At 36.5% G+C, this 17,560-nt stretch overlaps 1 protein-coding gene across 1 annotated transcript in view; it reads left to right on the forward strand.

The window, feature by feature from the left end:
- SPATA17 (spermatogenesis associated 17) overlaps positions 1–17,560 on the forward strand; it is a 293,216-nt gene that overhangs the window by 26,260 nt on the left and 249,396 nt on the right. The window contains exon 4 of the mRNA XM_002717401.5: positions 12,919–12,969. Within this exon, the coding sequence (XP_002717447.2) occupies positions 12,919–12,969 (51 nt within the window). The remainder of the gene's footprint in view (positions 1–12,918; positions 12,970–17,560) is intronic.

A 17,560-nucleotide genomic window follows, 5' to 3' on the forward strand; every position in this document is an offset into this window, starting at 1 on the left:
CAGACTCAGGTCTCTCTGCTTGGCTGGTAGTTGGGTGTGCAGACATGAGCTGGCATAGCTGTTATGTATGTCCAAAATGATGCCCTCCCTCTCTTGCCTTATTGCAGGATACTGGTTCAGGGTGGTCAGGAAGAGAGAAATGTGCCCCCCTTTTTTTCCTCTAGTTTGGCATACACTATCCCCTACAGGGCTGCAAGTTGGATTCCCACCATACTCTTTTTTTTTTTTAACTTTTATTTAATGAATATAGATTTCCAAAGTACAGCTTATGGATTACAATGGCATCCCCCCCCCCCCATAACGTCCCTCCCACCCGCAACCCTCCCCTTTCCCACTCCCTCTCTACTTCCATTCACATCAAGATTCATTTTCATTTCTCTTTATATACAGAAGATCATTTTAGCATACATTAAGTAAAGATTTCAACAGTTTGCTCCCACACAGAAACATAAAGTGAAAAATACTGTTTGAGTACTAGTTATAGCATTAAATCTCAATGTACAGTACACTAAGGACAAAGATCCTACATGAGGAGTAAGTGCACAGTGACTCCTGTTGTTGACTTAACAAATTGACACTCTTGTTTATGGCCTCAGTAATCACCCTAGGCTCTTGTCATGAGCTGCCAAGGCTATGGAAGCCCCCTGAGTTCACTGACTCTGATAATTTTTAGACAAGGCCATGGTCAAAGTGGAAGTTCTCTCCTCCCTTCAGAGAAAGGTACCTCCTTCTTTGATGACCCGTTCTTTCCACTGGGATCTCACTCGTGGAGATCTTCCATTTAGGTTTTTTATTCCCCCCCAGAGTGTCTTGGCTTTCCATGCCTGAAATACTCTCATGGGCTTTTCAGCCGGATCCGCATGCCTTAAGGGCTGATTCTGAGGCCAGAGTGCTGTTTAGGACATCTGCCATTCTATGGGTCTGCTGTGTATCTCACTTCCCATGTTGGATCATTCTCTCCCTTTTTGATTCTATCAGCTAGTATTTGCAGACACTATTCTTGTTTATGTGATCCCTTTGGTTCTTAGTCCTATCATTATGATCAATTGTGAACAGAAATTGATCACTGGGACTAGTGAGGTGGCATTGGTACATGCCACCTTGATGGGATTGAATTGGAATCCCCTGGTATGTTTCTAACTCTACCGTTTGAGGTAAGTCAGCTTGAGCATGTCCCGAATTGCACACCTCTTCCCTCTCTTATGCCCACTCTTATATTTAACAGCGATCATTTTTCAGTTAAGTTTCAGCACTTAAGAAGAATTGTGTATTGATTACAGTATTCAACCAAAAGTATTAAGTAGAACAAAGAAAAAAAATACCAAGAGGGATAACATATCAAGTTGCTCGTCAACAGTCAGGGCAAGGGCTGATCAAGTCACCGTTTCTCATAGTGTTCATTTCACTTTAACAGGTTTCCTTTTTGGTGCTCAGTTAGTTGTCACCTATCAAGGAGAACAAGTGGTATTTGTCCCTGTGAACATAAAAGTAAAATAAGGGCCCAGCTCTCTGACGTAGCAGGTGAGGCTGTCGCCTGCAGTTCCAGCATCCCTAATGGTCACTGGTTCGAGTTTTGGCTACTCCAATTTAGATTCAGCTCTCTGCTAAGACCTGGGAGAGCAGTAGAAGATGGCCCAAGTCCTTGGGCTCCTGCACCCATGTGGGTGATCTGAAAGAAGTTCCTGCCTCCTGGCTTTGGATCAGCACGGTGCTGGCCCTGGCAGCCAATTGGGGAGTGAACCAGCAGATGGAAGATTCTCTCTCTCTCTGCCTCTCTGTAACTCTGCCTTTCAGAATGAATGATTCTTTAAAAACTGTAAACTGAAAATAGATCTTAGTAAAAATTAAGAGTGGAAATAGGAGAGGGAGATGAAGGGTGGGAGTGGAAGCAGGAGGAAGGGGGGGTTCTGAAGTGTTCCTGCATCTGTACATATGAAATTTGTACCCCTTAAATAAAATTTAAAAAAATGAATGGTATAGTACAGTGATTTTAAAACTTTAATAACAGATATCCTTTTTAAACTAAACAGATACACAGATACACCCAATGAAGCTATTTGGTGGGTAGAGAATTATGACCGCCTACTGCTTAGATTCATTTCCTGTTACCCGTATTGTCACTTGAGCCACTGTGCATGTTCTGAAAGCCACTGATTCAATTTGCTTGTCTCTGAAAGGATCTTTGGAAGGATCAAGGAAACAAACAACAAACCTGAAGATATTAATTGCCTGGGGGGAAAAGAATTGAATATTTGAGGAAAAGGGATGGAAAAAAGCTTCACTATAAATTATTCTAGCTTTAGAATTTGATACAGTGGAAGTGTATTATCTACTTAATAAGTTGAGTTAACAAAGAAATTAATTAAGAGGGACTTCACCCTCCAATAACACATGAATATGTATCCATGTGCACATACACACAGGTAGAGATAAAAAGTATTCAGATGTAGAGTTAATGTAGGTTCTAAAGGTCAAAGAAATGACCCTTGAACTGACCCTTAAGGGTAACAACATGACATTTTGAAAGTGAGAATGAGCATGTCATATTGAGAAACACTGAGGCTGTTGATCTTGATGACACAAAGTGTTTGGAAAGTATCTGAAGGGTGGAAAAGAGTTGATTATGACTCTCATAAAATATTTTTTCTGTATTTTAAAGGAATTTCTTTTTTAAAAGCATTTTTTACATTTGTCTAGCAGTGTTTCTGTCAAGGTGGAAAGTGGAGATGGTATCTTCTTTCATTTTATTTTGAAAAATTTTTGTTTCTTTTCACTTTATTTGACAGACAGACAGAAAAACAGACAGACATATTGAGATCTTACATCTGCCAGTTCACTCCAACTGCTCACAACAGCCAGGGCTAGACCAGGCTGAAACCAGGAGCTCACACCTTGTTTCACATCTCTCATGTGAATGGCAGGTACCTTAGTACTTGGGCCATCACCTCGTACTTCCCAGGATATGTCTTACTAGGAAGCAGGAATCTAGAGCTGGCCAGGACTTGCACCAGGTGCTGTGAAATGAGATGCAGGCTGCCGTGTGCCAAATCCATCCCTACCTTCGTTTCATAGTTGAAGAAATGGAGTATCAGGGGGACTAATTGGTGTGCCCAAAGATCTGAGCTCCTAATCCATACAGGTCTGTATGGATTCACATGCTGACTATTACCTGTCTTCTCTGTGTGTCCCTCAGGCACTCCAAATATTCTCTTTCTATGTTCCTAAACAGTGCCCCAATTCAATCAGAAATGTAAGCCTGAGCAGCAGTCATTCTAGTCTCCTTGCCACCTCCTACTTCTTACCTCCAATCTTCTATTGGTCATGAAATAATTTCCATTTTTTTCTCATTGAAGTCTCAGTTAGATGAGGGACTAATGTTATGATTCAATGAGTGAAGCTGCAGCTTGTGATGCCAATATCCCACATCAGAGTGGAGTTGAAGTCCCAGTTGCTCTACTTCCAATCCAATTGCCTAGTAATTCACCTAACTGGGAGTTGGAGGGGTGGCAGTAGATGATAGCCCAGATAATTGGGCCCCTGCCACCCTTGTGGGAGACTTGAATGGAGCTCCTGGCTCCTGGCTTTAGCCTGGCCCAGCCCTAGCTGTTGCAGCAATTTGGGGAGTGAAGCAGATCCGTTCTCGGCCTATGTCTCTGCCTTTGTCTCTGTGTGTGCTTGTGTGTCTCCCTCCCTTCCTCTGTTGTGTGTCTCCCTCCCTCTGTTGTTCTGCCTTTCAAATAAATAAATGTTAAAAAAACACAAAGACTCAGTTCCAATCTAAAGTATATCATTTTATTGCCATGCCTGCAGTCCTTCTCCTGTAACAAGGAGTATAAAGTTCTCATCGTTCAACTTATCAGGTCCTTCATAGATGATGATTGCTTCATATATATTCTCACTTCTTGCTGCATCTGTGTAAATATGCTTTGGCCATGTGAAACCATTTGTCTTGTCATTTGTCATCATTTTAAAAATGTTCACTCTGCCTAGATTATCCTTCTTCATTCTTTCCTGACTCCATTGGTCTGAGTTTCTACTTATCCTTCAATACCTTATTTAATGATTAACTTTTTCTGATCTGAAGTGGAAAGTAAAATTCAGAATGACTATAGATACTAGGTGTGACTTCCTAATGCTTTGTCATGTGGACATTGTTCCACTTTGGCACATTTGTTTATTTATACCTGTCTCATTCATTTGGGAGCTCCTGAATATCAGTCATAGTTTTATGTATTGTCTTCCATATATCAGTGAATTTCATATCGAAGGCCTGCAGAAATTTTTACTGACTGGGTAAATGAATGACTAACAGGGATCTGAGTTGGAAGATGTTTTGCTGTGGTAAGCATGAATGATGTTTAGTATCAATACGTGCCTGTTTCAGTTAGTTAGATTCTGGTTCATCTTTCCTCCTTTTCCTCACAGAAGAATGATTAATTTCCATCCTACTGATTTTGGACATGACCATGTTTTGAGAGAAGAATGGGACATATGCCATGCCCATGCAGTAGCTTTAATAAGGTTTCTTATTCTTTTCCTGGTACATAGAAATGGCACACCTCAGATCCTGCTGCCTTGGGGTTAAGATGATGAGACATGTGAAACCTTAGGTCACATTCAATGAGGGTCAGAAGTGAACTTTGTTGTTTTGTAATCTCAAAGCTTATTATAATTACAGTGACAACAAAATCAAAGATGTTTATAAGAAACATACTGAATGGAGTATTCAGTGATGCTTACAATAAATTCTTTGGGCTTTTTGAGTTTGTGATGATGTTAGGACACCTCCATGTGGTGGTATCTTGTAAGAAGATGCTGTCTCTCAGCACTGTCTGGATCATAATTATCACTCAACAAATATTTGTTAAACTACAGTATTGAGTGAAAGCTTAGGTCAAAACTGGAGACAAAGATTTCTACAGCTATCATCAAAAACTGATAGGAAATTCTACCTAAAGAAAAGAATATCAGAATTTTAGAGTAGAGCGCTAGGAACTGAAGCTTGAATAATGCATTTGGTAGGACTTAGGATGAAAAAAGAGAATTAAAATAGAGAATAAAAAGGAAAGCCGAATGACAAAATATTGTAGAGTCCAGGGAAGAAAACTTGTAAGAAACTCGGGGTTGTCAATAGTCCAACTGTGGTAAAGTTCAAACAAAAAGGACTGTGAAAAACAAAACTCTTTATAGAAGCCCTGGATTTATAGAGAGACAGCCAGGAGTGGGTATTTATCCTAATAGTTAAAAAGCCTGCATCCCATATTGGAGTACTTGGGTTTTGTATAGGTTGTAAGTCCCTGTGTGGAACTTAGGATGGAGCAGTGATGGATCAAGTAATTGGGTTCCAGCCACCCATGTGAGACACTTGGATTGTATTCCTGGCTTCTGACATCTGCCTCAGCACAGCCTGGCCCATTACAGTTATTTGGGAGTGAATCAGCTGATGAGAGCTCTGTCATTCTGTTGCGCTCTCTCTCTCTATCTCTCAAATAAATAAAACTTCTAACAAATAGAGAAACAACATTCCTCAAAATGGTACTGAACAGAATATTTCTATCCAGGTTTTAAATAGTTCTCACAGTGATGTAAAATAGCTCATCAAGTCCTGAAGTGTCACGCATTCTCCACCACTGCAGCCTCATTAACCCGCAAGAATAGAGTTATTCTCATCTTCCTTCATGGTCTAACTCTTTCTTGCTTCCTATTTGGCTGTTGTTTTGGCTTGTTTTTCATTTCATCCTCCATTCAGGCCTTCCTGCTGATATTCATGTTGCTGTGTCTAGTACATAACACAAATTTATCTATCATAGGAGTCCTGGCCTGTTGGTTTACAGTCATGAAAACACTTTCCTATTGTTGAGGACTTGCTCTGATTCTTCTCTTTGTTAACAGTGAATTTATGTGTCACTTAGTGTGTGTGCTCATTGCACATGCGTTTCATCCATGCTGAACTCCTGCAATAATTTTCCTGTGAATGGTTATCCCATTGGACACTCAAATCATTCTACTCTTTTAAACCTGTGTAGTATTAACCTCTCCTTACCGCTCACTACCTTATTTCATAAAAGATGAAATAAAAGTTATCATTCTTGTAGACTAGAAAAATGTAGAAGTATTCTTTTTAAGATTTTATTTATTTATTTGAGAGGTAGAGTTACAGACAGTGAGAAGGAGAGGCAGAAAGAGAGGTCTTCTGTCCACTGGTTCACTCCCCAAATGGCTGCAATGGCCGGAGCTGAGCCAATCTGAAGCCAGGAGCTGGGAGCTTCTTCTGGGTCTTCCCATGCAGGTGCAGGGGCCCAAGGACTTGAGCCATCTTCCACTGTTTTCCCAGGCCATAGCAGAGAGCTGGACTAGAAGAGGAGCAGCCGGGACTAGAACCGGCGCCCATATGGGATGCCAGCACTGTAGGCAGAGGATTAACCTACCGCGCCATGTACGCCAGCCCTGTAGATATTTTTCATTCATCTTTTTTGAGTGTTCCCTGAGAAAATTTATCAATATAAACTATAGAGTATAGCTTGTATAATTTTAAATTTGCTGTTATCTTTATATTTTATCATAACAATTTACATTGATTTAATATCAAATATGCCATTTTTTATGTTGATAGTTTGAGAGCAGGAAAATATAAAGGGTCTCACAATACAAGATGAATTCAAATACATTTCATTAAATAAATGTATATGACTTTAGTTCTAGATATTTCAACATTATCCTTTTAAATTGACATCCATTAGTAAATAACTTGTATGACAATTATCTTAACAGGCAATTCATTTAAAATTTTTGTTGGATGTATCAATAGCTTATAGTGGAACAATTTAGTTAATAAAGTTAATTATGTTTTTAAAAGATGTTATTGTTCAAGACAGAAAAATTATTTACTATATTACTGAAAATGAAGACTCAAAATATTATATTTGACTTTCCAGTTTAATACTTCACATTCAGAACTTGAAAAGAAGTTTTAGTAGCTTTGAGTAAGACAGAAGATTTTATCTACTATCAAATTTCATTGTATGTTGTTATAATAAATCCCAGCAATCTGCTCTTACTATGGTTGGTAAAAAAAAAAATAAAGTATTCAATATCAGTGAATAATTTTAAAACTGGAGCCAGCATTGTGATATAGCAGAAAAAGCCTCTGCCTGTGACATCAATATCCCATATGGGCCCTGGTTCAAGTCCCAGCTGCTCCATTTCCAGTCCATCTACCTGCTTGAGACTCTGCCACCCATTAGGGGGACCTGGAAGAAGCTCCTGGCTCCTGGTTTCAGCCTAGCCCAAACCCGGAGATTGTAGCCTTCTGCGGAAGTAAACCATTAGATGAAAGATCTTTTCTCTGTCCTTCCCTCTCTTTCTGCAACTGTCGCTTTCAAATAAGTAAATAAATTTTTAAAAGAAAAAACAAACAGAAGAGAGATTGACATGGTAGCTTCTGTACATATTTTTAGTTTTCTTCATTAGATTAATATTTTTTGTACGGATGAAAAATGCCAAATTCTTTGGATATTTCTCTTTATAGGACTTCAAAATTAGTTATTTAGATAATGCAAATTCTTTACCTTTTAGTGTAAGAAAAGAAACTATAACATATGTACTTTCTTCCTTTAGCATCCTAACGTTTTAAATAAACAACAAATGCAGGATATCCTAGAATGAGTTACTAATGTTAATTTAAAGCTTTAACATGCTTCATCATAGTTATGAAATGTGTTTAGATTTGGTTCACTTGCTTCAAAGAAAAATTATTAGTAACTTGGAGAAAGAGCTTAATTGGTTTTTAATTCTTTTATTTTTATGGAAAAAGAAAGATTATTTGTAAATCAACTGTTGATAATGACCATATTGTTTTTGGTTGCCAGCAAACAAGGCAAAGCATATGCAATGAATACTCCTGATTACTTGATAATAAATCATTTTAATGATTAAACTCAAAATTATGAAATGAGGCTGGCAGTGGTGTGGAAAATAACAAAGACTCAGGCTGATCAGATCTGTTATCCATATGTGCATGGCCTTCTAAAGTTCTGTTGTCATCACTTTAATGCAGATATTTCCTTTGTATTGTCCAATCTTGCAAATAAATAAAGTTAATAGACTCAAAATTATAATAAATATGTATGACTTTGAATGTTCTTTTGAAATAGTGGACCATTTCCTCCCTGAAGCTCATCTTTTCTTGATTTCCAATCAAAATGCTCAGTAATAAAGGAAGGATTAAATAGCTTATGACATATTCATGTAACAAAATACTTTATAACCACTGTATATTGTGTTTGAAAATATGTAAAGAAGGAACTTAAAACTGAGGGAAAGGAGTGCTTGTACTAGATCTGTCTAAATTAGGTAGAAAAAGCTTTCAATAGAAATTAAGCCACCAAGGATATAAGGAGGGGAATTTGCAGTCAGGAGGTGGAACATTTCTAGTTGGCAAAGTCTGGAGCATGCAATGAAAATAAAAGGCAAAACTGACATAGAGGTCATGGGGACTGAGAAAGGAAAGCAATTGTGAGTTAAATAATTGAATGTGCTGTTCTCATGAAGTCTTAGGATAAGGGCAGCAGTTCTGATGAAGAGTATTACCTTTAGTTAGTTGTCAGAATCTTTATACCACATAATTGGAGCGGGTTGGGAAGGGCAAGAAAGATAGGAGGATAGTATGATCTAAAGGCCTAAGGAAGGATGACAACACCAAAAAGGGATACAGATTAATAGCTTCTTATGCTGCTTGGGGGTGATTACAGAAGGAGAGAAAAGGTAGTTTCAGTTTCTCCTATAAATACTTGCAAGAAAAACAGGAGGGATAGGATTTGAATAGCTAGAAAGCAATGGTGAGACTTTTCAGTCTAAAGAAGTAAAATGAATATAGAAATGGAGAAGGGAAAAATATGCACTAATTTGTTGGAATTGAGTTTTTTAAAAAGATTTATTAATTTGCAAGGCAGAGTGTTAGAGAGAGGGGAAAAAAAAAAAAGAGAGAGATTTTTACTTACTGGTTTACTCCTCAGATAATCACCACAGTTGGAGCTGGGCCAGGCCAAAGTCAGGAACCTGGAACTCCATCTTGGTGTACCACCTGGGTAGCAGGGGCACAGCCAATGGGGCCATCATCCACTGCTTTCCATACATATTAGCAGGGAGGTGGATCAATCAGAAGTGGAGCAGACAGGACATGCACCAGGGATCTGACATGAGACAGCAGCTTGACTTACTCTACCATAACCTCAGGCCCCTAACACTGAGTTTTAAGGGATGGGAGTAGTAATAGATAATTGGAAAAATTATTTATATTGAGATTATATCATGAACTTTGACTATCAATTTGACCTGTAAGAAAATGGTTCTCACCTATTGTTTACTAGAATGTAATTCACAAGATAGAAGAAAAACAACCAAAATACAAAAAAAAAATGAAAATCAAATGATATACTCTTATCAATAATCATTACCCTACTATAAAAATAAAAAGGTTAAGTGTTATGTGCCTAGCTTGTAACTTCATCTCTGTCTCACTCCTACTGATCCTAGTATTTACTCAAGTGTTAGTTACATCAGTTAGCTCAACCTATGTATCTTTACCCAAAGCAATTGGAAATGATTAAAGAGCTATGATTTTTGAAAATTATAGAAGGAATTGCTAAAAGCAGTACTTCGCAAATTCACTCAGCAAAGCTGTTTAGAATTGATTAAAAATAAAGAAGTTATGAAGACTATAACTACTTTAGTCATAGGAAAAGAAGAATTGATAAAGCCCAGAGAATTATTAAAAATGCTGGATAGAAATAAGAATCAAATTCTTAATGTAAAATAGAAAACAAACAGCCACTTATAGTGGCTTTTTTAGTACTTAAAAGTTTGTCTTAAAAGCAAGAAAATACTCAAAATACTTTGCCATCTCAACAGGCCAGGTCCTCAGTCATCAAAATTTGTGATCAACAAATCAGAAAGGACACCAACTATAAGTAACAAATATAGCCAATCTAGTCTAATTCTTCTGAATAGCAACGCTGTCCAAAAGGTCCATGTGAATATTAACTAGTTAGACTATTATGTTTCCAACAGGAATATATTCTCCATGAAAATGTCCAAAAGCCTTCTGAAAATTGAGCTAGAAGCTATGAAAAAGGCTATACAACTAACAAATGGTTGATAGTATCAAATTCTGTTGTATTTTTGATCCCTGGAATTCTTCCTACTTGACCTGTTGTAAATGCAGGATATCAATTCTCTTTATTCTGCTCTGCTTCTTTTCTTTTTCTCCTCATTTAGTTCATTGAGTAAACATTTGGTAATCTTCTATAATTGAGCATCATGTTTCCATTAGAATAAAATAGTTTATTCCTCCTATGCTTGATTTGCACCCTGGGTCTTTAGTCTTCCCTCTAAAGTAGACTTGGTACTTTGCTGATAAAGAAATATGAAACTAATAGATAGTAAAGAAAATAAGAATTTTGTTCCTGAGAAATTACAATAGCTTGTTATTTTTGAATCTGTTACTAACATTTAGTAGCTACAATACTCTGTGTTTATTCAGTTGTATGCTATAGAAAGAAAAAAGCCTTTTAGCACAGAACTCTAGAAAATAATTTTAAGGACAAGGGCTTTTTTATGTTATATTTTAACTATTCATATAACTGAAAAGACAAATATTAATATGACCAACTATCATTATCACCTAGGGTGGAGAAAGAAAGAATGGATGATATTTCATGAAATGTTTGTGTCTATGTGTATCTCCTAGATTGCTTATATAAATTAATAGTTCATACTCATACACACATTTTTTAGTATTTTAAAAGTTGTGATAAAATATTCATAACATTAAATTTTACCTTTATCATCTAAGTGTACTATTCAGTGGCTTTAAGTACACTCGCATTGTTGTGAATCCATCACCAGGACTTTCCATCTCCAGGACTTTTCCATCATTCCCAAACTGAAGCTCTGTAACCATTAGGTAATAATTCACTGCTTTCTGTAGCCCCTTTTAATGACCCTTCTACTTTCTGTTTGTGTGAAGTTGACTATTCTAGGTACCTCACATAAATGAATTATTTGTGTCACATACATGTCTTAATACTTTTGAAAACATCTGAGCTTGAGAATAAATGTAATACTATAAAAATTATTCATTTGAGAATGATATGCTGAAATCCAAGTGCTTTTCCACCTCTTCATTACAGAATTTAGAATTCTTAGGCTCAATATTTGCATCCTCTTTCGCATCATTTTATAATAAAATTTAGCCTTTTATACTTTTTGGAATTGAAATTATAGTTAAATTACATACATACAGCCACAAAATATATGTTAGTACCACTGATAACTCTTTTTATAATAACTCTCAGCTATGTCCCAAGTACCTTCAGTACCTTATCTCATTTTAATCTTCTCAACAACAATGAAGCCTTGTGCTCTGCCTTGTAAAGATAGAAATCAGGACTGAGGAACTTCAAGTAAATTGTTTAATACCTCCCAGCTGGTAAACAAAAATCGAGAATTCCTACAGGTCTGAGGCTGAAAAGCCCACACATGCTCTCTCCTTTAAACAATGACATGGCAAAGATAAGAATCCTTTATTTTTTCTGATTCAAATATATTTATTTCCTTCAAAAAGAATATTTAATGCCAACATCTGCTTCAATATGACTTGAAATATAATATAATACTATGGTAAATATTTTAGGTCACCTCAAATCCAAGATTTATGCCTTGCTTGCTGTTACAAAGAAAGAGAATTTAAAATGAAGTAACATCATTGTGTTCATTTGTAAATAACATATTGCAGCCAACTGTTTCTTAATTGCTCAGACTGTTGATAAATAATCCAGCCCTGCTGCTCTCCACAGACAATTTGCTTTGGATCAGACCCGACAATTCAAGCAACACTAATTACGGCGAAACCCTTGGATATGCATCCCTGTTTGTCACAGTGCAGAGAATCCCTTTAGAAAGGGTTAAGTTGCTTTTCTCTGATATTACCTGGAACTTAAAATCTATTACCTGGGCTCTAGTTATATTAATTGAATGAATTTTGCTTGAGGAAATATGAATAATGTTTATCACCTTGAAAAAGTATTTTTTCATTGCTGTTACTGTTTACTGTTATGAGCTATGTAAATTTTATATTTTAATTAAAAGAGCAGATGTGAAAGCTTTATTTAAAGCAATATTGTTGTTGAAATAAGATACATTGCTAAAAATAATTTACTATAACAAATATTTGTACTTTGACAAGTATGTCTTTACCAGAAAGAAGCCAAGACATTAGGAAGTCTTTACTATATCAAGGGATCGGCTGTAAGATGATATCATTGTATTTATGATTTTATGGTGTTAAAATGAATATTAAATGAAACAAAATTCACAAGGATTACTCAGGAGGCGGCTAAGTACATAACATTTTGCATAGATGGTTAGAAGGCTCAATTTTGCTCCATCACTGCATCCATATCCTTGAACGATTTCGACTGAAGACAGCATTTCTTTGAATTTTTCATTAAACCAGACGTCTTGAAATATGAATTCCTTTTATGTTTCTGTGAGTTTTGGCTAAAAGAACCCCAGTGAATAAATCATACAATACTACGTGTCACCAGCACTTGTGAATATTTCTGCTTTGTTATTCTATTCTCAGTAGAGCACCATTGATTATCAAACTCAGCGGAGAGCATTTTATGATCATATATCTCCATTAGCTCCTAGTTTGACTACCATAGATTTTTCTGGTTAAGCTTGCATTATGTATTAGGAAGCCTATCTCTTCAATACAAAGTTTGATTTCATTTTTCTAAGCCTAGAACTCTTATTATGTATTATGTATAAAGATTCTTATCTTTTATATGTAAAAATAGGCTGCACTGTCTTTGTGTAACTGAAATGTATGCCATCTTTTTTTTTCTTGATTCACAGGTAGCGTATTATACTATGAAGATGAATCTCTACAATGCAATGGCTGTCAGGGTAAATATTTCTTAACTTGTTAAACAAATGAAAAGTCAATTGTGCCCTGAATTCTCTTTTAATAAAATGAGCAAAGCAGAATAATGCAAATTTGATTGATATGCTAATGGCAATGAGAGAAAAGAGTACATAGTTAAAAAGTTACTTATGCTAAGTAATCTTGTTGGTATTAAAAATTAAAGTAAAATGTAAAATGTGTAATTATAAATGCTTAAGTTTAAGAATGTTAAATATCTATGAACCACAACTAGAAAAAGACTGGAGATATTAATGCAAAAATGTATTAGTTTGCATGTGTCATATAGAATATTGTGATAAATAGATGAACATGGTTCTGGAATATAAGACTGTTGCTCAATATAAATCAATTAGAAATTATTCATATGATTTAACAGTAATAAAGCCAATTTCCAGCTTAGAAGATTTATTTTTGTCATTTCTATGTTCATTTTTCTGTGCTATTTTTTAATAGAAAACTGAATTTAGCAATTATGGGCCTTGAACTTGGCTTATGTAGATTTTAGGAATGGATATAACAAAAATATTTCTTTTGTTTCAGACAATATAATAACATCTTAATTGCTAAACTATTATAAATGGAAAAATTTGTTACATGAATTTCACTGCTAAGACCTATGTTACCTTAGTCTCTTTCATTAATCCAGTAGTTTTTCTGCAAATAAATGATGTTATTTCAGATGAAGCATGGTAATAAATGCTTTCTGAAAAGTCCTGCATTGAACCAAGGAAGGTGAATTAGCATTATACAGACTATTTGTATTGTTTTGAAACAAGTGCTTGTCTCTACAAGGATGAGTATACTGGGAGCATAGGTCAGGGACAGTCTACAGCCTCTTTCTGCCCAAGTCTCTGCTCTCCTGGAGACTGAAGCAAAAACAAGAGAAAAAAAGTAGATTTCCTTGCTGCTTCTCCCAAGACGGAAGCAAATACTTCGGCTGCAGTGAGGTATTTACCATTCTCAGCAACATTCATATGGGAAAGCAATTTGATTTTCTTCTTTTAATGAGATTGCTTTAGCCTGGGAATTGAGCAGATTTTAATTCTCTGTACAGTCCAGCCCTCCTGAAGACTTAACCTCCAAGTCTAAGATTTAGATTTTTTTAAATCATAGTTAGGTGTGTCTCCCATGTAAAAGTAGATGACTGAGAACCTAAAGCAGTTGTTGACTAATGACTTACCTAGTCCTTAGATTCCCAGGGGAGATTACGGACCCTCTTCCCTATCTTCTGTACTGCTAGAGAGAGGCATAGAAGAGAGCATTAGGAAAGTGCATATTTTTATTTGATACTTAGCCCCAAATCTTCATACTGAATTCTGATCTGGCTCGGAGTATTAATGTTTCTCTTACCTAAGAAACTCACATCAGTGCAAGCCACTTGGAAGACAGTGTTTTTTTTTTTTTTTTTTTTTTTTTTTTTTTTTTTTACTTATTTCAACATCAAACTAAGAGCACTAGCTCTTGACAGGGGTTATCAAATGTCAATTTGTCTTTGATTAACATCATTGGACAAGGTTGAACTTTTTTTTTTTTTTTTTTTTTTTTTTGGACAGGCAGATTTAGACAGTGAGAGAGAGAGAGACAGACAGAGACAGAGAGAAAGGCCTTCCTTTCCGTTGGTTCACCCCTCAAATGGCCGCCATGGCCGGCGCGCTGCACCGGATCTGAAGCCAGGAGCCAGATGCTTCCTCCTGGTCTCCCATGCGGGTGCAGGGCCCAAGCACCTGGGCCATCCTCCACTGCCTTCCCGGGCCACAGCAGAGAGCTGGACTGGAAGAGGAGCAACCCGGACAGAATCCGGAGCCCCAACCGGGACTACAACCTGGGGTGCCGGCATCACGGGTGAAGGATTAGCCTAGTGAGTCGCTGTGCCTGCCAAGGTTGAGCTTTAAAGTGAGTTAATTTTGGAAAACAGCAAGGGTTAAGCAAATCTCTTGTCCTTTTGTGTTTTGAAATCAGCTTATCAAAAAGAAAAGAAAAAAAAAGTACACAAGAGTACACAAGAGTGCTGCCTTTGCTTCCCTGTGGCAAAGTAGATACATCCCCACTAAACTCCTTTCTTTACTTCACCAGTGTTAGCTGAATTGCCTGTCTCTACTGTTTGTTCCACTGCTCACTGGAAAAAATGATTGCTTATGCTACAGCTTGTCTGCTTCCTCCAGGACCTGAACTTTGTCCTGTAGACAGTATCTTTTTAACATTTTCTCCTGGGAATAGGCTGAATTCAGGGTAGGGCATTCTCTGCTCTACTAACAAATCATGCCACCCTTTCACACCATTTCCCCATGTCACATCTTTCCAGACTTGTCGACACCTTCCTATGAAAGAAAAACTTATTTCCTGATTAATGTTTGTAAATCTTATTTTCAAATTTAATTCAGTGACTGGACTGAATTTATTTGTAAGTGGACTTTGTCCAGTTTATTTATAAGTGGATTATTGTAAGTTAGTGCTCTAAATTTTTTGCTTTCTGCAGGAGTGAGTGACTGAAGGGAACAATGTGTAGTCCACATACCTTTGTGTTGTACACATTTGGAGCTTACAACTCTTATTGGATACCAGTACTTGAGATATTACCTCTAATAACTACAACTTTGCTTTCTCAGTTCAAGCTACCAAATAACTTTCTCCAAAATCACTACTCTATTAATGGTTTGAAATCGGTGGCTGTGAATATCCAAAAAGAAGAACCTCTAAGTTAACAGATAATTAACAAAAATATATATGGACAGACACACATTTACTTAAATTATGAATAGGAACTTTGCATACAATAAATAAGAAAAAATGTTATCTTGATCGCATGACAACTAAATTATATTCAGTTGTCCTAGGGGCTAGTGAAGGTTTCTGAAAAGAGAGGAGATTTACAAATTTATTTATAGCCTAGTTATCTATAAATAGATGCCACTCTTTAGTAATGAAGAACAAAAATCCGCATATGTGATTTTGCTTTAGGTGATGTTATTAATCTCTTGATTTTCTGCATTCTTTTTTAGAAGAGTCATCTCTTCTCTAAAGACTTTACAATTTTCTTATTCTCCTAGGATTGATCATTCCATTTTTTATGTCAATATTTTATCATCAACATACTTCTGTTATAGAACCTGTAAGAGTGTATTATCCTTACTAATTTACATGCCTAGCTCCACCCACTACACACTGGAAGTCCCTTGAGGCCCAGGGCCCATCTTTTTCATCTTTGTGTCTCAATGGCTTACTTGTAGTAGACAGGTAAATAAATCCCTGGTTCAGTCAATAATACTGGCCTATTCTTTACTAAACAAGAAATCAAAAGAATCTTTGCTTTATTTATGTTTTTTTTTTTTTTTTTTTTTTTTTTTTTTGCTGTAAGTCCATACATGCCTTGTTATATTGAAGTCTTTGCTGGGGGATATTTAAGCCTCTGTTGATTACCTGATTAGGCTAAATGGGATGTGTAAATTAGACATTTTAAGGTAAAATTTGGTTAGTGTAGTTCATATATGAATGGAAAACCTCGTAAGATTTAATCCTTTGCCAAAGTATCATGCAGACAGGTTTGAAGGAGGGTTGTTATGATATAAGCTACTGTCAGAACCCACACTATTGCCTTGGTGTTGATTTGCTGCTAGGCCAGTGACAGTCAATTAATGCAGCCATAAATTGCATGGTGAATTTTTATCTTAGCTCTGGAGCCATATTCCTCTTGTTTCTCTATGGGACACTTTATTTTCTCTTTTAGTCTTTAATTTGACTTTATTCTAGATTAGGTTTCTGCTTTTTCTTTTTGGAGCAATTTTGAGCTCTGTGATGTGGATTCCATTTGAATTTGGCCACCAACTTTTATTTTCAGTTCTCTTTGCTTGGATAGTTTTCTGTATCTGAAAATTCCATGAAGTAAATTAGTTGCTCAACTCATTTCTTTCCCTGTCCCATCTAGACAGACAATTTTATTTCCTCTTGTAGCCTATGATAGAACTGACCCTCCTATTTCTGATGTTAGTGAGCATGTTGTCATCTACCGCCCATCACATACTGCACCTAGAGAGTCAGATTTCCTGACAGTAGTGTAAGGATAAGGGCAATGGAAAGCTTATTTAAAATATCTCCAGGTAGTCAAAAAATGCAGTGAAGGGATTCATTCAACCTAAGGTCTGTTACCATTCCCTTTGCCCAGCGCCTTGATTCAAGATTCTTAGGATTTAGAGTTTTCTCTACCTTCTAGCTTATGCTTACTGGCTGACACCATCCAAGAGGAAGTCTCGTATGGAATTACACCCCTTACACCTTATTCTTCCATTTAGTGAGGGAAAATTACACAAGGCCATGATTACAAACATTAATTCTCAACTGTGTTACCGAGGCCCAGAAGTTCCCGGCAGGATGATTGTAGATTCTGAAATTTAATTCCCAAGGATAAAACGACATAGCAAGGAGCTACTTGAATGCACCTTAATGAAACTTAATGCAGAATATCTCTGTGTTTCCGGGGCCAGGCAAGAAAAGAGGGCCATATCACATATTGCCGAATTTGGTAAGTCAGAAGTATTGGTAAAAACTCTAACAATAATTAGCAATTGTATAGCAGTT

The sequence above is a fragment of the Oryctolagus cuniculus genome, chromosome 13, assembly GCF_964237555.1.
Source record: "Oryctolagus cuniculus chromosome 13, mOryCun1.1, whole genome shotgun sequence".
In the NCBI taxonomy this organism is placed as follows: domain Eukaryota; kingdom Metazoa; phylum Chordata; class Mammalia; order Lagomorpha; family Leporidae; genus Oryctolagus; species Oryctolagus cuniculus.